This window comes from Pomacea canaliculata, linkage group LG8, assembly GCF_003073045.1.
Source record: "Pomacea canaliculata isolate SZHN2017 linkage group LG8, ASM307304v1, whole genome shotgun sequence".
Lineage (NCBI taxonomy): Eukaryota > Metazoa > Mollusca > Gastropoda > Architaenioglossa > Ampullariidae > Pomacea > Pomacea canaliculata.
In genome coordinates, this window is record NC_037597.1 from 4,381,558 (window position 1) to 4,407,842 (window position 26,285).

At 38.8% G+C, this 26,285-nt stretch overlaps 3 protein-coding genes across 4 annotated transcripts; 2 read left to right on the forward strand and 1 right to left on the reverse strand.

Annotated features, from left to right (window-relative positions):
* On the forward strand, positions 1-10,763 carry LOC112570563. Of its 2 annotated transcripts, XM_025249075.1 has the most exons (7): positions 1-943; positions 3,686-3,876; positions 4,445-4,630; positions 5,009-6,159; positions 6,969-7,175; positions 7,263-7,509; positions 7,837-10,763. In XM_025249075.1, exons 6-7 carry the CDS (start codon positions 7,343-7,345, stop codon positions 9,464-9,466), a joined length of 1,797 nt encoding a protein of 598 aa, XP_025104860.1. In that variant the 5' UTR covers positions 1-943; positions 3,686-3,876; positions 4,445-4,630; positions 5,009-6,159; positions 6,969-7,175; positions 7,263-7,342; the 3' UTR covers positions 9,467-10,763. The 2 variants fall into 2 exon arrangements, with proteins under 2 accessions (XP_025104860.1, XP_025104861.1); XM_025249076.1 differs by having other exon boundaries at positions 4,445-6,159.
* On the reverse strand, positions 10,607-24,631 carry LOC112570565 (UDP-galactose transporter senju-like). The gene is given in 7 exon segments (XM_025249078.1): positions 10,607-17,010; positions 17,012-17,068; positions 17,070-17,534; positions 18,060-18,199; positions 19,343-19,389; positions 20,916-21,033; positions 24,189-24,631. Coding segments are annotated over 7 exon segments (1,182 nt in total). The 5' UTR covers positions 24,385-24,631; the 3' UTR covers positions 10,607-16,851.
* LOC112570308 (histone acetyltransferase KAT8-like) lies at positions 24,426-26,193 on the forward strand. Its single transcript, XM_025248693.1, has 2 exons — positions 24,426-24,652; positions 25,137-26,193. The coding sequence occupies exons 1-2, from the start codon at positions 24,426-24,428 to the stop codon at positions 26,191-26,193; spliced, it is 1,284 nt and encodes a 427-aa protein (XP_025104478.1).
* The last annotated feature ends 92 nt before the right edge of the window (positions 26,194-26,285 follow it).

A 26,285-nucleotide genomic window follows, 5' to 3' on the forward strand; every position in this document is an offset into this window, starting at 1 on the left:
ATGTATATGTCTAAAAGGTAATTGCACCACAAAACAAATGACTGGAGAAAGAACCTCTAGCTTAAAAAGAAACTAAAAACTATAATTAGCATATTTCGGGTAATTTGTCTTCAACATTTTATACTACCAAGCACACGGAAAAAGATCATAGGTTTCTGGAGCAAAAAAAAAAAAAAATGTAAATACGTGGAGCTGTTACTTGCAGGTCGCTGCCTGTTCACAGCGAGTGGTTGTCTCCCTTGTACACGCCCCTCTCTGCCGTTTGGGGCGCTGCGTTACGCGTGACGTCATTGGAGAAACTCCATCTTGAGCTTTGTGTTTACGATCTTTTCTTAATCTCTTTGTGCCAGATGTTTTGATTAAAGCACAATTTATAATAACTATCAACACGCCAAAGCCTTTCTTATTTTCAACTCGAAGTGTAAGCCGAGTCATCGAGCTAAAAATAGCGACGGAAAAACCCTACCGGATCCGTTGGCGTCGTGTCGCTGCGGCCCTGTGGTCCACGAGGGGACAAACAGGATAAGAGAGAAAAACGGGGATGATGCGACTGAAACACAGCTTCATACTGTCCCAGTTCCGGCTGACATGGTCAAAGGTCATTAATTTAAACTAACGTACTCTAAACCGTAGATGTACGTCACGAACTGTCAACAAGTGTGACCGTTGTAAATGAGGCCAAGGTGGAGCGGATTTCTGAAAAAGCCAAGCCAAGCATGTCAAAAAAGTTCTCCAGCCTTATGTGTGCTGTGTATACCGCGCTCGCCAGTGCAGAAACCAATTCTCAACACCAGACAACACGGAGTCATTTGTATGCAGCTCCGTGTTTCGTGTGAACTCTGAACTTTTGCGACTGAGTGCTGTTCACAGCAACACCATGATCTTGGACTGCGTTCACAGGTCTCGAGGAACGCTTCATCACTGAGGGCAACAACACAAGATGGTATGGATGTACAGTATTGTATTCTCACACCCCGGTTAGATAACACTTACTCGGCAAAGGAAGGGATTTACGTTCGTTCAGTGTCTTGAATGTCTTTACAATCATTTTCCCCCCAGTAACAAAAGATTGGCATGGAAAACATTTTGATGGTAATGTCCTGAGAAGTTAAAAATGTCGGTTATCGTCTGTCACACACACACACACGCACTGCACAGCCACATATCCGAGGTAGACCCAATTGGCAAGTTTTTAACAAATTATAATAACTATCAACACGCTAAAGCCTTCCTTATTTTCAACTCCAAGTGTAAGCCGTGTAGTCATCGAGCTAAAAATAGCGACGGAAACCCAACCGGATCCGTTGGCGTCGTGTCCCTGTGGTTCAACCGGATGGGGGGGGGGGGCGGCCAAACAGGATAAGAGAGAAAAATGGCGATGATGCGACTGAAACACAGCTTCATACTGTCCCAGTTCCGGCTGAAATGGTCAAAGGTCATGAACATGCTCCTCGAAACAGCCTTTGTGACGTGATCAGCTGTTTCGGTTTCAGTTTACTGTTACCACCAGCGCGAGGCCGATGGCGCATGTCCTTCAGGCTGTCCTGAGAAGATATAGAACCACTCCTCCTGGTGTAAGTTTCAGGTTTACCCTTTGACCCCAAAATGAATTCGCAATAGCACTATTTATGGAAAATTTCTGCTATGCCAGGTAACTTCATTTAGTGGCTAAGGTATAGGAGTTTGCTTAATTTACTACCCAGGGCAATTTAACCCATAGGTAAATTGTCTATAGTCTATACCCTTGAATACGGGCCAGGCAGACTAAAGGCCATATGCACATCCGTGTGTGTGTGGGGGGGGGGGGACGACGCTGGCCAGATTTTCCAGGTGAAAACTTTTAATTAATAATTATACAAAGTTTAGAAAAATATTATGACTATCGTTCTACAAGAGAAGAATCAAAAACACTGAAAGTCATCCAACATATAGCAATAAAAAAAGACATCACTAGTTACATTGGTGGGCAGAAAGTAAAAGTTTACCAAACTCAAGCGGGAAGCTGATAGACTAAACAAAGAGGAAAGACAGGAATAAGGAAGCACCGAGTCCCTTTCAGCTGATGTTCTGTAAGTTCTTGCTTACATCTTTTCTGGACAGAGGAAGATTTCTCAATCCAAACACAGAACTTTTCTTTGGAGACTTCAAAACGACTTTAGAGCCAAGTTCAATGGATTTTGTTCTTCAACAATGTCTTTTGAGGCCTTTCAAGAATGTTCTGCTTTGGATTCATTCTCAACAAGATTTCTCGATCGTTTGTACATACAAAAAAGCAGCAAAGACAATCTTTTCAAGTATAAGGCATCCCTTTATTTCAAGAGCGCACCACGAATGCAAGACATTCATGGAGGACTTTGTTCCCACAAAGAAAAGAAGGGGAAGGGTCTCAAAAACATAAAATAAACAGCACACATGCTGTAATTTTTGCATTGTATGTTGATTGTTAAATTACTTGAATAGTACTGTAAGCCCAATTGTGTGTCCCATAATAAACAAAGCTGAAATGTACAAAATCAAACTCTTGTTTTCAAAAATATGGGCTTAATAATAATAATAATAATAATAATAATAATAATAATAATACATTTGTATAGCGCCTTTATCCAGCATCAGCCAGACTCAGAGCGCTTTACATAAAAGCATGCAAGCACATCATATTAATTTATAAATATAATAGTTAAGTAACATAATATTAATTCATTGTATTAATAGAAGAAATAGAAAAATGTTATTGCTGAATGCCATGGAACAGGCATTCCCCCTTTCTTTAGTGATCCAACCTGACAGGATCCAGCAGGCCCTGCAGTAAGACTGGGTGCAACTTGCAAAAGTGAGTAAACAGATGGACATGGAAGACATGCCACTGACAGCAGAGTCTGATGTAAAACTTGCCGACATGTCACTGCCATGTAGGTAGTGGCTAAATTCTGCTGTAAAACACAATGGTCTGATGTATGGACTTGAAAACCTCAGGACACTGATTCACGCTAGACAAATGAATAATTCTGTGCAACACCCTGACAACAGCAGAACGATGGCCGTGTCACTGAGAACTTGACCTCTGACTTCTTGGTAACCACCAACTGTTCTTTTTGGTGAACATCGCCTTCCTATCATTGTCAGATTATAACATCTAAATCTCAATAAACTATCCATACCTGCAACCTGCGTGCTCCGTCAATGAAAAAATAAAAAGCAGGTTTTTAACTTGGGAAAAGTTTAAGTGTCGATGAAGAAGGTTCATAACCATTGAAAGTCAAAAACCCAAACCAAGATGGCAAAGCAACACAGATGCCGTTAGTGGATGAAAGTGTTGATTCCAAGAGCAGCCAAATGTACACATATTTATGCACCTAAATTATACAAATATTTTAAAAAATACATAGCTTGAAACAGTATAATAGTAACAGTAGTAGCGGTAGTGGCATGGTATTATAGGAATGTTATTAAACAAAATAAAAATAAAACAGGATGCATTCCGGGACAAAATGTCGAGATCATAATGTGGCTCTTTGAATGTTGAAGCTGTCGTCTATTCACGGTTTAAACAAAGGATTGCTTCCATTTTCTACTTGACTTCCCTTGCTGCCGAATCCAACAAAAAGTATGTCACCAGCTCCTCCACATCACGCACCGTGTCCATCACATGTATATATACAGTACATTAGCTCTCTTGTTGTTACAGACCAGCAAGCAAAAGAGCTTTCGGTGGACGGAAGTGGATGATACACGCAGTCTACAAACCTGGAATGGACTTTATTCACGCAAGCGCCATCTTGAAACCAGAACGAGGCCTCGTGTAGTGGCTACTGAAACTCATCTATGTATTGACGGTCCCTGATACTGATGCTGCTTCTCGTGTAAATAAACTGCATGGTGTGTACATTCACATCTCTTATGTTTGTGGCTTTTAGAACATCCTTAACCTCGGTAAACCAGCCCGTGCCACACACTCTCTTCAATGTATCCAGTGTTTACTCACTTGACACAGAGCTTCATTGATTCATTTTTTTCGTTTCTGGATAAAATGTTATTCTAGAAAGTGATAGAAAGTGTTCAATAAAATTTTATCTTTCCCAGCGCAGAGGACAGTTTTAGATATCCCCCACAAAGTGCGGGAAACTTAACCAAGCGTTTTTGGTTCGTTCACTGACATATTTTTTTCCTTTTTGCTCGATCTTTCGCTCTTTATCACGAGGTGGTAGTTAAGTGTGTGTGTGCGTAGTTTTTTACCTTGGGTCATAGTTATGAAACGAGAGTAAGTGGCTTCCCCAGGTCGAAATGGGAACTCAGTGAAAAGTGTCTTGTCTCCAGAGTATAGAGGGAGTCCAGATCCCGCGGACACTACTTCCTATTTCTGTACCTTTGCCACACTTTATAAGTATTGCTCCAGGGTAACACTTATTATCACTTCGTGACTACGGCTTCTGGTGTCTGTCTGCAGGATGTCGGTCAGCTGCAGCTACAAGTGGACGGAGTCACGCGCTCGTTTGCTGAATGGAGCGCCCACTACGCCGACACCTACTACCCGAGGCTGGGGGAGCAGTGCTACCGGGTGCCGGCACAGCACTTCAACGAACAGAAACTTGTATCCAACGAATCGTTCAGGGGCGTTGAGCTAGGTGTACCTGTGGGTATAGTATTTTGAAAGGCCAATTTTTTATTTGCTCTCCATACTGGGTATTGTTTCTTTCTTCTCCATCTACCCCACCACCACCCACCACCCACCACCCAAAAAAATTACGCCTTTATGTCACTCCATTAAAAGAAATTTAAATATTACGAAAAGATAAAAATATATTTATTATTCAAGGGCTGTGGCAAATGGCTTGACTACAACTGAGAGAACTCTTTGCTTCAAAATGTTGTTACGCTTTGGGACACTTGTACGTCATTCTGTTTCTGTCTTTTCTCCCTCGTGCACATCAATGGCCGTATATTTCATAAGGCTTTTTAATAATGTAGTGGAAATTTTGTTGTTACTTCTGCTATCTCTCTATTATTAAAGGACCACAGCAAATCCTTTGGGGACCTGGCTCACACCCTGGTGCTGGAATACTTCGAGGAGGTTGGCCACAGACTACAAGCTAGAGGCAGCGGGCCTCTCTTCATCATCAGCAGCGTCAACTACGAAAACTACCTGGCCAAGCTGAAGATACATGAAAAAGGGAAGAAAAAGATGACAGCAAAAGGGGCCAGAGGTGATGATTCCAGAAAAGAAAGAGACAAGAAAACGATGAAAGACGATGACGAGGCAAATGTCGAAGTCGCACGACCTGGGGAGTCAGGTGTAGAGACCGGAAGTGAAGCACAAGATGAGGCGAGTCCGTTGGCAGACTGGGTTGCGACGTCTGCTGTGGAAGATGGCCATAGAGTGAACGCTGACACTTGTTTAAAGCGGGAAGACAGCAAGATGGCGGCTGTACAAGAAGCGTCAACCCGGGAGGCAGCCTCGAACACGAGCACTGAAAAGTCAAACTACTTGGAATCCTCGGCTCAAGTCAGACAGGTGGACCAGTCTTTCCAGCAGCCAAGGCAGGTGGGTCAGTCTTGCAAGCAAACTGCTCTCCACTTGAACGAGTTTTCCCAACAGCCTTCCTTCTTGTTGGCCCGGGATGAACCTGCGAGAATCACAAGCAATGGACAACTGGGCTGTTCACAAAGTTCGGCCAGTGCTGGGGACGATGAGAGTACCTCTTGGGGTAGTTCACAACAAGATGGTTTTGCGAAACATTGCAGACCTAATGAAGAAAACAAAAAAAGCAGAAGAAAAAAAAGGAATCAAGGTAAGAGGGCCAACGTACAAGAGCCAGAAAATCACGTGAATTTAAGAGCATCTGACAAGTGTGTATATGACAGGGCGGTTGGGTGTGAACACAGGACAGGACAAGTTGTTCACGGTCGTGGAGACTCTGTCTTGGCCACGACGGCGGCCGATAAGCAGGTGAACGACAATGGCGATGAGAGGCTGGGCGGGAATGTGGCAGAGAGGACGAGGGGGAGGCAGGAGAAGAAGTGAGGACACGCACAGATGCCGTCAGAGCGGAAGAGGCGATCAAGGTTTTGCCGCCGCGGCCCAGGGACATGGGTGTCCATTATCAGAGAGGAGACATTGATGTCGTCCTCATCAGCCAGCAGTATGGCGTCGTGCTGGTCGAGGTTGGTGGCCTTGATGTCTCAGACTCTGTGTGTGTGTGTGTGTGTGTGTGAATTCCATGACCTTTTTCTATAACTTCACAAGATAGTTCCTGAATTACAGAAAAAAAAGTGACAGACTGCAATTTTAATTCTGTTAGGAGTGGCAATCAAAATATTCAATTCACTTATTTCCTATACGGGACATTTCATAAACTTTCCAGTGAATAAAGGTAGGCAAACAGATATCCCTAGAAATGAAAGGTTCTGTAGACTCTGCAACACCAAGGACATAGGGGATGAATTCATTATCTTTAATTGTAACAAATTTGCGTATATCTCAATTTGTAAAGATATTACTAAGATAAATTAGTTAAATTGTTAAAACGTGTGTGTGTGTGTGTGGGATATATTGTACACAGTGGATGGGAGTGCATTACCCCTGTGATAAAGAAATTGTAAAGAATACAGAAACCTGTTTTTTCCTATTTCTGATATGTCCAGATGCTTTAACCTACTCGATTACAATATCCAAGTTCACACAAAGTGACTGGTGAGTCACCCTATATTAATGATAATTGAAAAAAAATTATCTTGAAATGCTGTATTCATTTATAATTCTTATAGTTCTCTACTTAAGGTGCTGTAGCTATTTTAATTCTTGTATCAAAGACATACATGTTGTCACCTGCTCACTTTCATGAGCAGTATTATATAGGCTCGTCAGCAATGTTGTGGAGGTCTTTGGTAGAGGTTTCGACAGGCAGGGATGGTCGTGGCACCTCGTCTGACTTGCTGGTGGCTTTTGAAGTGGCACATACTTTGTTGCGCAGGTGAAGTGCACTGGTGTGGGCGACAGCAAGTGGGCCGAAAGCGAGGAGGCTAGACTTGCAGGTCACCGGAAAGTCCCCAGCAAGGCCTCAAAACAACTCGAGCGTGCAAGGCACGTCTTCCGCTTCATCACACCTGACATCACTCCACCTCCAAGTATCACCCTCGTCATAGCTTTCCCCTTCATCAGTCGTCGTCAGCTTCAGAAGGTGAGACTTATACTCCCCCTTACTTCTTTTCAGGTGTGTTTACATAATCGATTTATTTTTCTATTTTAAAAAAGAAAATTATTGCAGATCTTATCGACCAGGAAAGGGATGTACACGAGAGTATCCACTTCTTGTGTGAAGACGATTTGAAGAACCGGAAGTGGTCTATGAGTCTAGGTAGCAAACTTGATGAACTGTCCAGACAGCAGATTGAAAACGAAGATTTGAGTAATACTGCGGATGTAGAATGTTACGATTGTTCGTGGTGGGACAAAAACGTTACGAAGTGTACTCCAAGTCTTCCCCTGGACCACACGAAGAGCATTGTCGGAAGGTAACCTCAAAACTTTTCATTTTATTTTTATGATCTTTTATTTCGTGAACATTTATGTCCTATTCTTTATCCCACTTAAATATTCAAGCATAATGGTATATGTAAAATATGACTTGCACTCCAGAAGTAAATATAATTCCTAGGCATTGAAGCTAATCAAAGAGCAAATAAGTTGGTCCTGACATATCAATCTTTCCATTAGATGCTACTAAGTTCCTGTGAGACTTTTATTGTTGTAAATTGTGCCTGTAAATTAATGTCCATTCTAACGATCTTTCCTGTTTACTAAATTGCGATGCTGAGGTTGCTTATTTATTTTTAAAAAAGAATTTGTGGCCTTATGTCGATCGTGTCCGTGTGGACACAAACCACACCCCGGGTGGAGGTGAGGACGACTGGGCAGGCTGTCAGTGAGGTCGGGAGACGGGTGGCCGACATCGTGCTGCTGCCGGAACAAGCCGCTTTGTTGGCCGACACCTCCTGCAACCGCGTCTGTCTGACCGGCCCCATGGGCTCCGGCAAAACACTGCTGCTGCAGCTGAAAGGCCGCCAGTGGCTGGCCGAAGGCCGAAGGGTAGTGATACTCAACGTGCGAACAAGTGGCCGCGGGAGAGCCGTCGGCTATGCCTTAGAAGAAGCTATTGTTAGACAGGATGGTGAGAGCGCCTCCACGGGGACAGTGGAGAGACACGACCTGGCGATCGCTGAAACAAGCTTGGAACAGCTGGCGGCCAGACTACAAGTGAGCGGGTCGGTGGAGGACATTTGCTTCATCCTAGACGAACTGACAAAGCAGACCTTCGACTTCGTACTGCAGCTGACTAGAAGGTACCCGGACTGCCATGTGTGGTGCGTGGCCATGTTCCTCCACTCCCCACTTCAAGGCTTTCGTCACTTCCGACTAGGCGAAGTCCTGCGGTCTCCACCATCCGTGCAGCTGTTGCTCCGCGACCTGGACTTGAACCCTTACCATCGCCACGCCTACACCACGCGCAGTGCTGCTCGGGGCCTGCCGTGCGACGGTCCTCCTATTATCCTCATTCAGCATCGCCTCCACGACCCTTCCACCCGCCCCCTTCACTGCCACCAGTGCGCCATCGAGCTGGCCGATATCCTGCAGCACACGCTGGGCCTCGCCCTCAGGGTCAACGATAGCGGGCCACAGAACAACTTGCCAATGACAACGACGTCACGAAAGTCTAAGCCCTCAGCCGTCGAGGCGACTCCGTTGTCCTTTAGAGATGTGCTGCTGCTGGTGGGGATGCCTGTCGACGCCTACAGACCCGTAAGGGGCGGACACATCCAGGCGGGGAAAGAGGAAGTTAAAAAGTTCTGCCGTCATGTCCTGTCCAGCCCGTTCCTTACTGTTCTGAGGGAGCGAGGACTTCCGGTGAAGCCGGTGGTTGATAACACGTCCAGGGAGATCGCAATTCCTTCCTCTGACGAGATTATTCTGACTGACGTCATGGGTACCCACGGCCTGGAGCGGAAAGTGGTTTTTTTCCTGCCTGGGGGCCGCCTGTACGAAGACATGGGCCGAATTACTGACACACAGATACAAGCAGACGACCAGTGCGTGTTGGACGACATGCTTGGGGGGATGATGGTGGCAGCCTCACCAGACCCAGCATCTCCCTTCCAGGTGTCTTCCGAATCGTGGCCTCACAGAGGAGGCAACACCAACAGCAACGCAGCGGCAGTCCGCGTTCGTTTGGGAATGGAGGTCAGAGGTGACTCGCCTGCGCTAACGTCATTGGCGGCCCAAGACCAGACGCGGACGGACGCTGCCATCTTGGTTCCTGACGTCACGGACGAAGTATCAAGGAGGACGGAGGAGGTGGAGCGGCTGCGCGAGGCCCTGGACTGTCTGTCGATGGACGACCAGGACTGGCTGTTCATTGCTGCCGCTCGCTGTGTGGCCCAGTTCATCTTCGTCGTGCCTTGTCCAGAAAGGTGAAGGCCATACACAGTCTCTAACCTCGCTCACCACGAGTGTCATGGTCATGGTCAGCGGCCATGTTTTAAGCTTTAAAGAGACATCTGTTATAAAATAAAAAATTTATGACATAACAGTGACAATATTTTCTTATGTTAACCTGAACTCCAAAAAATCGTGTGATATTTCTAATTCCTAATTTATTAATTTACTTCTCTACCTTCACCTCTCATTGATGGCCCTCATTTCACAGTGAAGTTGGCACATAATCGTAGACACGTCGGGAAAGGGGCAATAACTTTTCATGGCTTTCTACAACCTAACCACATGGGGATTAGCTCCCCTGAGTCAATCCCTCCTTGGACATCGGCAAAAAAAAATGTTACTTTCCCCTCAGCAATACACCATCATTAATTAATAATGTATAATAATATCTAAAGCACTTTTTATAACCCATTGCTCCGTTTGGTTGTGAGCTTAATGCAATTGGACAAAAGAGTAATGAGAAACTAATACATTACAGCTCTGTGTATATAGCTTTCGTACCTCCGTTTCGTCGATTGCTTTAAACCGACGGGAGGTAATTTGGAGTATTGACTGTGTTCCAGAAGTTAACGCGAGAAAATTCATTTCTAAGTAGTTCTGAAATATTTAGGGGCCACAGGAGCAGACCCTACCGGCCTATTTGGCTTGTAGAGTTTCAGCATATCAGCGGTATCCTAGCCAGACCATGAATTCAGCTAGTAATAGCACAGCATGGCCACTTTATACTCGAGACGAGCCTGAGCTGGCAGCCATTGCAGTACATGGAGGAGCAGTCTATGCTGTATATGCGTAGACATCACTTTTCTTTTTTTGGTGAAGGCAACGGTTACAGATGTTTGGTTGTCTGATCCAGCAGTCTAGAGGAAGATGCATTTACAGACTAAATCGATGCTGTTCTTTAGGAAATGGTGCATCGATGCTTAAACAAAGTTTTTCTGGTTGTAAAAATCTTGTACTTGTCAAGATTAATTTCCTGCACTTGGATTTCATTAGTATTCTGCCCTAATATGTAGTTGTTTTTTTTTTTTTTTTCGTTGTTGTTTTTTTGTTGGGTTGTATTGCGTTTAATGTGATCTGGTATCAGCCAATTTAATGCTAAAACAAAAAGCGTACATCCAATCAGTAATGCATCTTTATTGCATGTGTGTTTTTTTAATGGACAACAAATACTATTTAACAAACATACAACCCACTTACACTTCAAAGGGCTTTTACAAGAAATTGATGAAAAAAACTGAAAACTGTAAAAAATTAGTCCATAATGTCAAAAACATATTGGTATAAGTTACATTGTTTTTGTGCTATGCTATCAAATTGTTCAAAGACAATGATGCAGAATAATGGCATTATTGGCACAAAAAAAATATACTAAAAACGGGCTGCAACTCTTCAGCCTAATTACCATCAGACATTCCCCTTCAGTGCTGAGAGGGTGGCATCTACAAGGAAACGGCTAGCAGCTTCAAACATAATGCCCTAGTAAAAAACTGTTCCTGCTGGTAATCATCATGCTAACACGATCCTATTGTTGAGGCAACCCCTATTTTTTAATAAACCACTTTATAAAATCCTAAAGCCATTTGTATAAAGTGGACAAAACAGTTTACTCCTTAAGAAGACCAAAGAAACCCACCATCATTTTCCCAAAAATGTTTCACGCATAGTTCAACACTCAACTTCCAATTATGAACCAAGTTCCAGTCTACAGTATATTGTATTATGAAACTGTGCAAGAGAAGCTTTGAATCCTGTTTGTAAAATATGGTTCATGCATCTACAGTAACATATCTATCACATGCAAGTCATTTGGTCTATAAGAAGAGGGGCAAAAACGTGTAACCAAATCTTGAAGGTGATGACATCAAAAATTGCACTGATGTCTAAGGATTTTGCAATGTGATTATTTTTTTTTTTAACTAAGCATATTTATTTTTCATTTTTAATGACTACTTCCCTTTAGAAACCTTTATTTGTAAGAAAACATTGGTACAGGGTGACTTTGCACTGCTTACAACTGTAACATGTTTGCCTTCATTTGTGCAAAATCCAAATACACAGGGATGAATAACAAGAATTTCTAGAAGGAACAAATTGTCACAAAGAATCAACCTAATGATCAAGGATACATGTCAGATATGAAAACAATCACATGGAATCATCCTAATGACCAAGGATATACACAGTCTGATATGTAACATTTTTTGTAATACATATGGTTTTATGAAGACCTCTAAAAAGGAACAAAACTAAAAGTTCTTCAATGCAGTACTTTGTTCCCTGTTTGGGATTAAAAAGATATTTCTTTACGTAAATATATAGCATATTCACATCTGGCAAACACCAGGTGTTTGGGTAAAAATTACATAACATTTAAAAGCATGCCAGGCATCTACTAATCCTAATATTGGTTTAGTACAATTTCCAAATGAAACACCCCAGAGTAATAACAAGTACATAAATTATATCAACAGGCTCTGCTAAAATGAAATCTATTAAGAAACAGATTTCTTGCTGCACTCTTTACCCAAGTAATTGTTGACCAGATCAAAAAGAAACATTACTTAAAATACCTCACAATTCAGATGTCCTTTACTAATCATTTAAAATGTGAGAACTCGCCCACCACACTGCAACCACACACACACAAATGTAAAGCTGCTGAAAAATATTTCACAATAGCTATTTATTATTCATCATAAATTACACAACAAATTTTATGAACAATTCTAAATGATTGTCCTAATAGGCTAGAACATAAATCAAGGTGTGAAGCAAAAAGGTTGTGTTTATAACTATTGTTCATTGCTCTGACTTTTATGCTAAGTTAAGCTCATTCCACATGGATGCACACAACTGAGCTGTAGATATGAAGACATTATTCGCAGGGTCAACTGTATAGGAAGAGTAATACATTCGCTGGTGTCAAATGTACAGGAAGAATTTACAAACTAGGATACAGATACTGCTTTACATTTTCTCTGTGCTCCTGGTGTTCAGGGTAAATCCCGATACCTGTACCATATGTCAAAAATCAATGGCCTTCCCAAAGAACTGTTGGCACAGTAATAATCGTGTGCTATCCCCACCTGTGAAACTATCTTCATTTCACACCAGCTCAGCTTTCCTTCTATTTATAGGAAGGGCCTTTAAATAAAAGATAAACTTTGTCATTTGTACAGAGTAGCAAATTCAACTTTATCATCCAATCTTCATCTCATGTTCTTTTCTTTTCAACTTTCAGCTATCTGGAAATAGATGTCTGTTATGCCACGAGAAAGTAATGATATGTGTAAAACTGAAAATTTACTTTTTTTTATTCATGCTTATCTTTCAATGAAAGTTTCGGAAGCAGCAAAATATATCACAGCTTTGTGTAGGCTGCAGCATAACATATCTCCTCTTTCTCTCTCCCAAGAATATTTTTTTAATATTAGTATATTATTACAAAATCAAGACTACATAATACATTCATCAAATAAGATGATAACAACTCTGGGTTATGAGCATGTGTTGTAGTTAAAAGTACTAATCACATATTTGTTTATAGTTTAAGATAAATCAAGAACATAAAAATCGGGTTACCTATTGACAAAAAATGCTTAAAGTCCATTATGCATGTCAAATAATATTGAAAAGATAAGAATTCTCTTAACCTCATGTGCTTTGATTCGAAGAGTAACAAAATAACAGCTCCATAAATAATATATCAGACATATAAACAATCAGTAAGGTGTTTATTTAAGGTGTTTACCTGCAGTGTACTACACTGCCCTGCATTGTACTGTAATTCCAATTATATTCAGCTATGAATGACACTTTTACTTGGTACATCAATTATCTCAAGAAGGTATCTCTTGCAAGAAATATGAAAAGTTAAGTATTTTAATGCTTCAGCTGCCCATTCAGCACAATACACAGAAATATACTGATTCATTTTCAGAATAAAAATATCTCTAAAATGAAAAAGGCTATTTCTACTAATTTTAATTATATAAATATAGCTCTTTCACTATTATTTCTATCATTAGTTTTGAAAGAGCATGTCATAACCCTGTTTATTATTGAAGACAGTTTAGCTAGATCACTTGTGTTTATAATAACAAAGAAATAATGTTATTTGCTATACATTTGTTAAAAAATCTCTAAGAAATCTTAAACAAACCCTGCCAGCTTATCTACTGTCATGTGTGTTTTAATTTATGCAATGAAGCTGCTAAGTTTCCTGTACAGATTTAGCTGTAAACTGAGGTACAAAGACAACCCACTGGGATTCAGACACATGTTTTGAGTGCATTAATTCTGCAATAGTAATTTAGCCAGTTCAGATGAGCATGTGTCAAATTTTCAAGCAGAAGAAAGCAAAAACTCCTAGCATTAGAAATCAATTCTTATCTGTTATAAAAAAAAGTTATTAATTACAAAAATATAGCTTTAAAATCTATGCCTAAAAACTCTTCTTTTTGACTAAGACAAAGCTTGTTCATCATCAGTTGTAATTATTCTGTGTTTGTATATATAAGTTTTTTTTTAATCCAAAGCTTTTAACTTGGTGTGCCTAGACAAACTGGGAAAAACAGATCTTTAACACTCTTCATACTTTTGAAAATTAATTAGTTCATAAGATGTCTCTAACTAACCACTATTCTCTATAACTTGTTTTATTGTGGTCTCTAATTTAAACTGACCTCCTCTAAACACTTCCAATTGGTATTCAAATTTACTATACAGATTAAGATATAGCCATCTAGTCCATAGCAGTGACTTGAACAGTTTTGACTTTTTTTCTTTGCTTCAGATTTGTTCTGAGATCTAAAACTGCTCTTTTCGGGATTTTTTTATCGTGAACATTGTTGAACTGACAATACCAATTTCTGATGTGCAAACACACAAGTATAGACTATTAATTAATACAAGTCATATTTCTTCAACTAGAATTCTAGACTGAAAGCTTTCCAATATCTTACTGGTGCTGCCTGTTTATCTGACTACAGTTATTTATCATTCAGAATTAGCACAATAGATGATTACTGTAAGTTTTTTTTGGTTTATAACTTTAACGTATTATGCAATCACAGATAATAAAAAAAAGATTTTGAAACTCTGAAAACTTAACATACATTGAGGAAATAAAAACACATGAACTATTATGCTCCACAAGCTGATAGCAGCATGTAAACTGTAAGGCTACTTTTTTTGTATTCCAGTGAGAGGGAGGAGACAGGGAGGGCATCTGGTTCTTCACACAGGCTGTATAAACCTTCTGACACCTAATCTCATTAAAAAGACTGCTGCCATCTGTAATTAGAACCAATCAATGTACAAAATTAAAACGATATAAATGCTCTGACTGTAATAAGTAATTGCAGAAGTGAAGCTTAGGGGAAAAATTTGATCATAGGTTGCATTACAAGTAAAATACATGGACATCTTTTTTCTTTAGGAAGCACAAAAGTAAAGACTCCAATTTGTGTCTTTGTAAGTACCATAAAAGCCAGATAAATTATTAAATAATCTTTCTGTGTAAGTTTTGTTTATGGCCTGAGTAAAGTTGCTTAATCAATTGCTCTTGGTTAACCACAAATGAGATCACTATTATACTTTCAACAAGTTGTCCAATACTCAAAAGTATTCAAAGGCCAACAAATGTTGAGGCCATAAATATGTACTCTCCCTTAATGCCATTGTCCACAGTTGCTTTATTGCAAAGGGCATATAAACTAGTTGTATATTATAGCATGTATTCTAATTGAACTAATAACTAATATGATGACAGAAGGCATGGGTCATGTAGAATGCAGAAAACAACAAACACAAAAAATCTAAAACCCTGTGCATTTTATAACACTCCAACTGTTATTTTTAGAAATAACCATTTTTTTTTTCTCAACAGTTAATTTTTCCACTGGGGATAAGACAATGTCACATTCAGATATTTCTATACCAATCACACACCCTACATATGTGTGCATGATTGGCCCTACAAACATTTTCATGTTTACAGCAATCCACACTTCCTCTTTAAAGGATTAGAGATGTCCTACCAAAATTGTCTTACAAAATGTCAGCCACCTGGTGAATTGTACATGTGATGCTCTTCATTTTTAAAGAGCCAAAAATGACTCAAGATACCAAGTTTGGGCTTTTGTAGCCATGATGCTTAATGTTAACTTTTTATCTGTCACAGCAGATGACACAGTTTTATTTGCACTTGTCATGTATAACACATGCATAAAGGCTAGAGAACACTGTAATCCATTACATATTTCTTGTTAAAAAAATACATACATTTGTCAAATGGTTACTCTTTTGGGTTCATTTTGTTTTTTTATATTATCAAACAGCAACCAGTAAAAAGCAAAATAGTGATATTTTGCATCAAACAGTTCTCCAAAGAAAATGTAATGAGTGTTGACAAGGAAAGTATTCCTCTCCACCATCTTTCTCCTAAGGATTACACAAGCTGTATATGTGGTTTGTTTTGATTTTCCAGTAAGAAAATGAACACTGAAAGTCAAAAAGGAAAAATAAGGAGCACTACATCATCTCAAAGTAAAAAACATATTTTAGTAAAACAGGGTTAAATATTTTCATGGGTAAAATTTTTATGTTTAAGAAAAAACAGAAAATGAGGTGGAAATATTGGGTCATGGAAATAGGCAGCAGATACAATTCAAAAATCATGGGAAAATTGTCTTGTAGCTTAAAATTCAGCCATTGTTATTTTTTTATTTAAAAGCAGTTCATTTAACATTTTCTAAAGCATTTAAATTTAGAAACACATGTACAGGTGAAATGTCCTTAAAAGTGATGGCTCATTAGTTTTCTTAAGCAACCACCTAAAATGGATGGGGTATTCAGGTTGAAAAGCTAGAATCTAAAAAATGTAAAATCCAGAATTTTTTTTTATTTTGTTTGTAAAAACACCAGCTAAAAATAAAAAATGCACAATATCTTATATGTGTAAACCCTCTTCATGTTATTAGTGCAGAATAAATTTGTTACAATTAAAAACAATTAAAAAGTGCTGTATCCCTTTAAACCTATTCTGTTTCCTATACTTAATTACTAAACATCCACATTTTTTAGATTTAAAAAAAAATTCTTTTTGTTGTTGTTTTGAGGTTTCTTTGGGATTTTTTTTTTCAGGCTTGTTATAATTGTTTACCTGGTGATGGGACAGTTTAAAATGGGACCAAAAAAAACCTGACCACATGCATTTTTTCCATATAAAAGCTATATATAACTAGTCTTTATTTCAATAATAAAAAGCAGAAGATAAATGCTATCAATAAAATGGTACACTCAAGTACACTCCCTTTTTCTATTTTCCTTCTTTCTTTTTTTTCAATAAGGTCTTTCTTTCACACTTTTGAATCATCAGGTTTTGACTGTAACTGTATGTCACTTCTTGATTTGTTAATGACAGGATTTTGTGCATACAAAACAGTGGCACCGATAACCACAGCAAGTGCCAGAAGCGTATACAAGTCAATGGGAATGCCAAATATAACCCAGCAAAGTAACAGCTGTGAACATTAACTCCAGTGCTGAAGCAAAGCTCTTGACAATGGAGTTCAGCGTATGAAGGAAACAGTGAGGTAACAATCCCAATTGCTGCATAGTTTACAATGAGGGTTATGACCAATGGCTGACCAAGAGATGCAACTCCAGACCAAGTAAAAGCAGTGGCCAATTCTCCTTTCAATACAAGAACAATAAGGTTGCACAAGATTGAGTGAAGATACATGAACACATTAGCCATCATAATGTGAATCTCACAGCCTGTGTTTTTGAGGAGGTACTCGTTGTACACGCCTGCAAAGCAGGAGCAGAATACCTGCAGAAGAATTAACAGGACATGGACATCCAGATACGGCCAAAGAGATGAATCACCAGTATGCATTGAATCTTCACTTCTGCTGTCTGGTGTAGATGTAACTGTGTGTGACTTTGCTGCATGGTTGATGTCTTTGATAATGCAGCCAAACGTCAGCAAAAACACTGATGCCCACTGCATTCCACTAAGCTGCTTCTTAAACAGCATCTGCACACACAAAAACATGAATATAGTATACCTTCACAAAATGAAATAATTTCTCTCACTGCTGGCAGCTATAGACCTTCATGAAAAGTATCTCCTTACAGGTACAAAAACTTCTAGAGGCAACCTGGTGTAAAAGTTCAGTAAACTAATAAACCTCCTTCTAAGCAGCATCTTTGTAAATAAGAGAATTTTAGCCATTCAGTTGCATAGCAAAGTAACTAAAACTATGCTGATTGATCACTACTGATGCAATATTCTTGCGCTCAGAATCCAAACTAAGCATTTAATCCTTGCACATCTGGGTACATACATCCACGAGCATTTACACATGAAAATACACACAAGATACTTTTACCAAAAACACTGATCATAAACATTTTTATACTGCTTTATTTGATAAAAAATAAATGCCATTTGTACTATTGCTCTTAGTACACTACATGAATCATTATCATTATTGGCACTTTCAGCAAACTGGAATATCCCTGAACTATCTCAAAGTCAAATATTGGAAACAGACATTACCTGGAACACAACACCAGTGACGACAACTCTCATCTGTAGAAGGAGAAAGTATGTGGTTGGGTCATAGGTAGCAAGGTTGACAAACTGCAAGTTGTTGTACAAACAGTACATAGCTGCAGGCACGAAGTACAGCATTAGGACTGGAAAACAGCATTAGAAAAGTAAAGCATGTGCACTATAAAATAATATTATAAAACAGTAAAGCATTAGCACTATAAAATAGTACTATAAATGCAGAATATCAGAACCACAGTATATATTTTTTAATGCAATGTATCAAATTTTATATTATATAAACTAGCACTACTGATTATTGGAGATTTCCATATAAGATGTAAATTTTTAAACTTTATATCAAATTACCATCTTTAAAATAAGAATATTTAATATAAAAATACACTTTATTAATAATACAAATTTAATTTTGAATTTCAAAATTTATATCTAAAATGTATTAGAATAACTAAATTTGTATAAAACTGGACCACAGTAAAGATATTGTGCATTACTATGTACAAATAAGTTGATATCAGCATTGCAAAGAGAAAGAGGGTCAAGAAATAATACAAGTTAAAATGTGATCCATTTTTTTTTTTAAAAAAAACCTACAGTTATGTTAAAATAGGTATAAATGCTTACATCACAAGACAGAACAGACACCAAGAAAAATTATAAGATTTCAGAAAGTAAGACAAAAGTGACCATATCAATCTGAAAAAAGCTGTACAGTGTAAGCTATACAAAACACAGAAATAGCAACAGCAGATCAAGCCTAAAACAGGCACATCACCGCAGTTGACATTGCTAATGACGTTTGAATTTGAAACTACCCAAATACCAACAAAGATAAATCTAAATGCATGTGGCATAGCATTAACACAGAATATAAAAAAGCAGACCAAGCAAATACCAGCAGCTGACACCATTGCATGACATAATATCTGCACAAGAACTTCCATTCTTAACACACACAATTCTATTTCCCAGTACTATAGCATAATACTACTTTCTTTTGAGACCAATACATATACTGATATCTTTAAGTATTTTTTCTGTATGAGCTACATTTCCTTAGCAAAAAAAAGCTACTTACTCTTTAAACCATTACTTCACTCTCAAATAAACATGGCAACAAAAAAGTTTGTGTAAACATTCCTATGCACTGGTCCAAACACACTTCTACTTTTTATGGATTTTTTTTTCTGTGCATAATCATTAAAGATCCAACAGATAATTCTGCCGAGTTTAACCGATTTCAATTACTTTCTATTGCATAGACCTACCTCTTCTGTTTTCTTTAAACTCTTCTATAAACTGAGACACAGTGTGACTGAAAGAGAAGAAAAATGTTATAAAATAAATAATGATTACTGAAATGTTCATATTGTCATAGTAATATTTGTGTGTATGTGTGTACACATACGTGGGACATATTTGTTTGAACTCTCCCTGGAAAATGCTTCACTGCAAACTCTTTCCACTGACTGCATTCATCTCTGATACTCTTACTGTTGCTTCAAGATTGTGTGGGATAGATTCTTGGCCTCATTAAAAAGATACACTCTATTTTCTTAATTCAATTTACTAAACACCTGCTGGAATGCTATTTATGTCTCTGGTTGAAGCTGTGGCAATGCCCTGTTGTGACAGGTGCTAGTCCACAGTGCTTCAGTGCTACAACAATCAGAGTCTTTGTTTTCTTGCTGATATTTTGCTCTTCTTTTGTCATCTCTAGGTTCAAGTATTCTGCTTCACGCACAAATACATCCGTGTGTGCACACATGCACACAAAAATGATTATACAACTGTCTTTGATGCAATTATATACTTGTAAAAGTATGGCATATTTCTTGATTATCTTTTCCATAAATCCAAAATGCTTAATAGTACTTTTGGTCAATTGCAAGGTATGAACAGAAAAGGAATCAAACCCCCAAAACTTTGATTGTGTTTACTCCACATCTGTACCCAGAGCTACAAAGATATTTCTTTTGGTGTCATTTCCATTAGCTTTTTTAATAATTAGTAAAATGGATTCTATCTCAGTTTCAACTCTGGACTCATTTAATTCCACTTAGGTAAAAATCTAAAGCATAAGAATGATTTTAATCTATAAAATTTTAAATAAATCTAATTGCAAACTGAAATCTGCAATCCACTAGAAAGGAATACAATTAGTTGTTTTGCTTACCATTTTATAAAACACCACAGAACCTTTCCCATACCTAATCCTCTTTTCTCAAAAAAGTGCAAGCAAAAAAAACATATACTGAGGCCATGCTGTTACAAACACATCCAAATATGTTGAAGCAGTTTGTCTTCTTTTAGGACAAAGGGTCATGTACTTCAAAATCAGACTGGAGAAAACTGTCAAACCTGATTGTTTAGTGGGTGTAGAATAGAAACTAAAGGCACGTTTGACCTTTTTGAATTTGTACTAGTACAGTCCACAAACCAGGAGATTACATGCAACCAAAGACTCTTCCATATATATATATCATGAGTAATATATCATAGCCATGCATAAGACTATGATGACCCTAACACTTGTGAGACAAAATGACTCAAAGCCACTGGCAGCTGGAAAATAATATGCATGCTAATATTCCACAAACCACACGAGGCTCTGGTCCTCAAAGTCATGCATGATGAAGTAGTACTCGTAGTCTTAATTATTTATTTTGGGTTGTCTAATCAAATGTGAAGTGTGTAAGACAAATCTGGTCTAGATATCTGATTGTTCATTGACCCATCTGTCCCCATTCAACAGAATCGACATGCTTTTGACAACCTGTAAGATATTAGCATTTTGATATTCCAAAAAAAAAAAAAAATGCAAACAACAAAAAAACTCACTTTTTAAGGTAAAGAACTGTGGATGCTAAAAGCTTGACACATTCAGTTAGCAAGACAACTGTCACTGTGCTGTAATTATAGCTGTTATCTGAAGATTTTGATGCTGTGACAAGAATACCTGCAAAAGAAAAATTATAATTATATACAGCCTGGGCTGGTTCTATCATTAGGCAAACTAGGCAGTCGTCTAGGGCACAGTCACAGAGGGGAATACAAAAATAGCCTGCTGGGTTTTTTTTAAAAGATGAATAATGTTAGTGAAAATATTTTCATTGGCAGGACACCTTTCCTCTGCTGGTAGGCTGACTTTACCATGATAGTTTCTCAGTAGATATATTACAGGAAAACTCCATCATTTGAGGGCACATTTGCAGTGATCAGCTGACCAGCAGGGGAAGGACAGGCCTGTCAAGGGGGTTGGGGACAGGTGTAAACAAGCAGCGGTTGTGAAGGGGGCCTGGCCTTGGTCAACAGATTGTTTTCCTTTTCTTTTTGTTTTAAAGAAAGGTTGACGTAACACTCCTCACTATGGAGCTGAGTACTACAACTTTGATCCTTTAAAGTCATTTTTCCTTATTTACTAACCACTCACGTTTAAACAACTCTATGTTCAAGTAGTGATGTAGATCCTTGTGCACTTGTCCTAGTGTTTGCAGTCTATGTTATGCTACTGAATGAAATGTAGATACTGACAATCGAATTGTAAGCATATTGTTATATACTGGGAAAATAATTTAGGATTACAATTAAAAGGGGACCAGAGAAATCATCTACCCCGGGGCCCATGCTGGGTCGCTGGCCCTTAGAAGGGGTGGTGGAGGCAGACCAGAGGGATGGGTGAGAGTGGTAGTGGATGGGGAAGGGTCTAGTCATAGAGGGGAAACAAAAATGGCTTGCTGTTTGGGGTTTTTTAAAGTGATGTAAAATGTTACGGAAAAATATCATTTTCATAGACTGACATTTTCAGGACACCTTTCCTCTGCTTTTAGGTTCACTTGACCATGGGAGTTTCCCAGTTCAAGTATTACAGGAAAGTCCCATCATTTGAAGTCACCAGCTAACCAGCAGAGAAATAAAGAGTGAAGAGTTAAAGGGGGCTGGGGAGGGTGGCGTCGATGGTGCCTAGGAGGGATAGTAACCATAGTAATATTTAAGTGTTTGAAATTTGTGTTAAAAAAAAACACTTAACACTAAATGTATAATTATTTCAATATTTGTGTTGATAAATGGATAGCAAACAACTGTCTGGAGCTCAGTATCTGAAGTGAAAAGCAGAAAAACCCAAAGAGTTGGCAAAACAAGAAAAGTCACTGCATAAGTATCTTCACCAAGAGACGGTGTCAATGAGAGCCACAACACTGCTGCTGTTTCTGTGCCTTCAACAAATTTTGGTGTTCCTGCAGTTTTGAAAAGTTCCAGCATTCCTGTGACTTTCACTACTTCCACTGCAGACTGTCAGAATCACACTGCTGTTGCCCAAGAGCCTAATAAGCAGAGTCCAGACAACAGTGACATCAAAACCAGTGTACATTATATTCAAGTAAATAATAAAAATATCTATGGTGAGGAGAAAGAGAAATAGTTACAGCTGAATTATAATGACTCTGCTACATGGTCTTGCAACGAAAGGCAGGTAACTCAACTTATTGTTCAGCATGGCCAACACCAGGTACATGATTATAATTTTCCAAAAATGAAAACAAAAGGAGGTTCTCTAAAGTCCACTACAAAAGGAAACTGGCTAATGGACAAGAGGTGCAAAGCCAGTGGTTAGTTTATTCAAGGTTCAAAGATACAGTATTTGGTTTTTACTGCAAGTTATTCAGCATTAAGTCTGGCATTTCATCTCTGCAGGAAGTTGGATCAAAGGACTGGAAAAAACATTTCAGCCATACTTCACATGAAAAGAAGTGCAGCACACTTAGAAAACTACCAGACATGGAGAGAACTTGATTATTGCATGGTAAAACCATTGATGACATGAGCCAACACAAGATTAAGCAGGAAGTCCACAGGCACCAAGTACTGGAACAACTGAATAGCTTTAGTGAGGCTACTAACAATGTAGAATCTTGCACTCCATTGGTGTAATTTCTTGAAGTCTGTAGAATATCTAGCACTTTTGACCCTGTGATAAATGAACATTTGCAAAGAATTAAAGGCGATGAAACAATGATACACTATTTCGGGAAAGATATACAAAATTAATTAATACAGCTGCTAGAAAATGCAACAAAGCAGAAGATTTTAACAGCTGCTAGTCACACTAAGTATTATTATTCTATCATCTTGGACTGCACACCAGACAGTCACCAGAAAGAGCAAATGACAATGATTAATCAGTGCGTTAATGTGGTCGCTGATTCCGAAAGTTTTAGATCTTACATTGAAATAAAAGAGCATTTCCTAAGATTTGTACCATTGTCTGAAATGGGAAGTGCATTTATGGCAAAAGTTCTTCTCAAGCAACTTAAAGAAATGGAGCTAGACATAGATAACCTGTGAGGACAAGACTATGAAAATGGAAAATGCAAGAAAATTGAGGTTTTAAGCATCAATTTCATAACTATGACATCTGAATAAATTGCAAAATAACTGGTCCACTTTTTGTGGGATAGGGGACGCAGCATTTGTCTTTTCACTAGGGAGCAACACAGCCTAGCGCCGGCCCTGTATGCAACATGGACCTTATGTACAATATGAATCAAACATCTCTTTACAGGAAGAAGAGGGCCACGTGACAAAAGTGATGGTTGTACCAGTGGTGGCAAGGAAGCAGAATGGAAAAAAAGATAATGCAAATAACAATGACAACGGTGATCATCAGAACGTAAAAATTGTCGAGCCAAAATGTCTGAAGAAAAAGAATAGCTGGAAAAATGCATTAAATAAAAACTTGCATCATAGTGTACTGTCCTTTCAATTATTCTTCTATCATTTAATCTCTTACTGAGCTGTCGAACAAACTGATCGTTGAAAGAAAATATAGTTAGTGTGCTGCTAAAACAATGCCATATTTTCCCCACTATATAGTCGTTTCATCGTGTAGAATTCATCATTTAACTAAGTAAATTTTTATAACATACATTTCCAGCTTCAATGAAGAGAGTTATGTTAAACACAAATGAGTATTTTGATTAAGCAAAAATATGCTATCCAGACCTTTTACTCAACTTTCACGAAATTGTCCTACCTCAATCAATATTGTCTTCACTACTAATGCATGAATAATGACATCAGTGGCACTTAACGTCCGAGAAACGTTAACTTTACCTTGATTGATGAACAATGCCATGTACGATACGAAGATAACAAAACTAAGTTTTGTTGGAAACATATTCGATGAAATACACCCCATGGCTGCTAATGCACGTGTATAGATACCCTGCAGTCTCCTGGGACCGTCTACACACCAACCTCCTTGACTACAACCATCGCCCGTCTGCTCGGAATGCAACTGCAACTGCATTATGTCCCCTGAAGAGATTATTTCCGCTATTGCGCATGAAAATGGCGGACGAGAAAAAGGCGGTGGATCAAAATGAAAGAAACAAAGAAAACCTTCCTGGTGTGGGTGATCACTTTCTTGTCCAAAGGCCTGACAATATGTGGCATTCTGCTGAAATTATTCAGATTCGTCCAAATGAACAGCCGGGTGGAGGAAATGGTGCCTACGAATATTACGTTCATTATGAAGGCTTCAACCGAAGGTTGGACGAATGGATAGAAATTGATAGGTTTGTTATTTTATTTTTCCGGTGCTGAGTTCTTAGTCATTTAGTTAATGATCCAAACGTATCCTCATTTGTGATCAGTTGCACTTAAAGTCAGAACATGATACACCACAGTGGCTTGAAAGAATCTGAAGCTAAGATGCTTTGCAGCAAGGGTGTCAAACATTCTTTGCAGCATAAAGTATCATCTTTGTTGAGCATTAAAAGGGAGTACCCAAACTCCAGAATGGTTTTTTTTCATACAAACATTATTTAACACAATAAATCCAGTTCTTTTTCACAAATATAACAAAAATATATCTTTTGAGTTAATTTTATATTTTTCCATCAATCAGTTCATTCCAAGTAACAAGTGTATCACTGAGCTACAGATAATTCACGAAATTATAAACAGGTGGCATGCCATTTTAGAAAGAAAAGGTTTCTTGCTTTTTAAAATTTTAAATCCCAAAAAATTTTTTTTAAATTGTTTATGGTTTTGCTTCAGATTTGACTTGAGTGCCAAAGTTGAAGACCCACAAACTAAGGAGAAGGATCTGACAATTACACTGACGGACCTAACAGATGGTACTGATCGTAAGATAACACGTAATCAAAAACGGCGGCATGATGAGATTAATCATGTACAAAAGACTTATGCAGAGATGGATCCTACCACTGCAGCTTTGGAAAAAGAACATGAAGCCATTACTAAGGTCAAGTATATAGACAAAATTCAGATTGGCAAGTATGAGATTGATGCTTGGTACTTCTCACCATACCCTGAAGAGTATGGAAAGCAGCCTAAACTATGGGTTTGTGAATTCTGTCTCAAGTACATGAAACTTGAAAGATCATTTCGATATCATCAGTCCCAGTGTACCTGGCGTCATCCTCCTGGAAAAGAGATCTATCGAAAGGGTTCCATCTCCTTATATGAGGTAGATGGGCATGAAGCCAAACTGTATTGTCAGAACTTGTGCCTGCTAGCCAAACTCTTTCTTGATCACAAGACCCTCTACTTCGATGTTGAGCCTTTTATGTTTTACATATTAACAGAAGTGGATCGACAAGGTTGCCACCTTGTGGGCTATTTTTCCAAAGAAAAAGAGTCACCAGATGGCAACAATGTGGCCTGCATTTTGACACTTCCCCCATTCCAGAGGAAAGGCTATGGCAAGTTTCTCATTGCTTTTAGCTATGAGTTGTCCAAGCGGGAAGGTTCAGTTGGCTCTCCAGAAAAACCACTCTCAGACCTGGGCAAACTCAGTTATCGTAGCTACTGGTCATGGGTGTTACTGGACATCTTGCGTGACATGCGTGGCACTTTTTCAATCAAGGATTTGTCACGCTTGACATCCATATCGGGTCCAGACATTATCAGCACACTGCAGGCCATGAACATGGTAAAGTACTGGAAGGGACAGCATGTTGTCTGTGTCACACCAAAGCTAGTTGAGGAACATCTGAAAAGCGCTCAGTACAAGCAGCCACCTATCACTGTAGACCCTCCATGCTTGCGATGGGAACCACCAAAGAAAATGTCTAAAGTCTCAAAGAAATGAGTGCATTTCCTGGTGCCTTCCCAACCTTCTCCGCTGTTATATAGCAGTTCTTACATTTCCTTATTATGTACATTTCCCCCCATCCCTTTTTT

Bases quoted from the DNA above. Each gene is read 5' to 3' on its own strand.
- LOC112570308 (XM_025248693.1), top strand. From the start codon at position 24,426: ATGGCGGACGAGAAAAAGGCGGTGGATCAAAATGAAAGAAACAAAGAA. The intron at 24,653-25,136 runs GTTTGTTATTTT...GTTTTGCTTCAG, and splicing joins GAATGGATAGAAATTGATAG to ATTTGACTTGAGTGCCAAAG.
- LOC112570563 (XM_025249076.1), top strand. From the start codon at position 7,343: ATGAGTCTAGGTAGCAAACTTGATGAACTGTCCAGACAGCAGATTGAA. The intron at 7,510-7,836 runs GTAACCTCAAAA...TTTTTAAAAAAG, and splicing joins ACGAAGAGCATTGTCGGAAG to AATTTGTGGCCTTATGTCGA.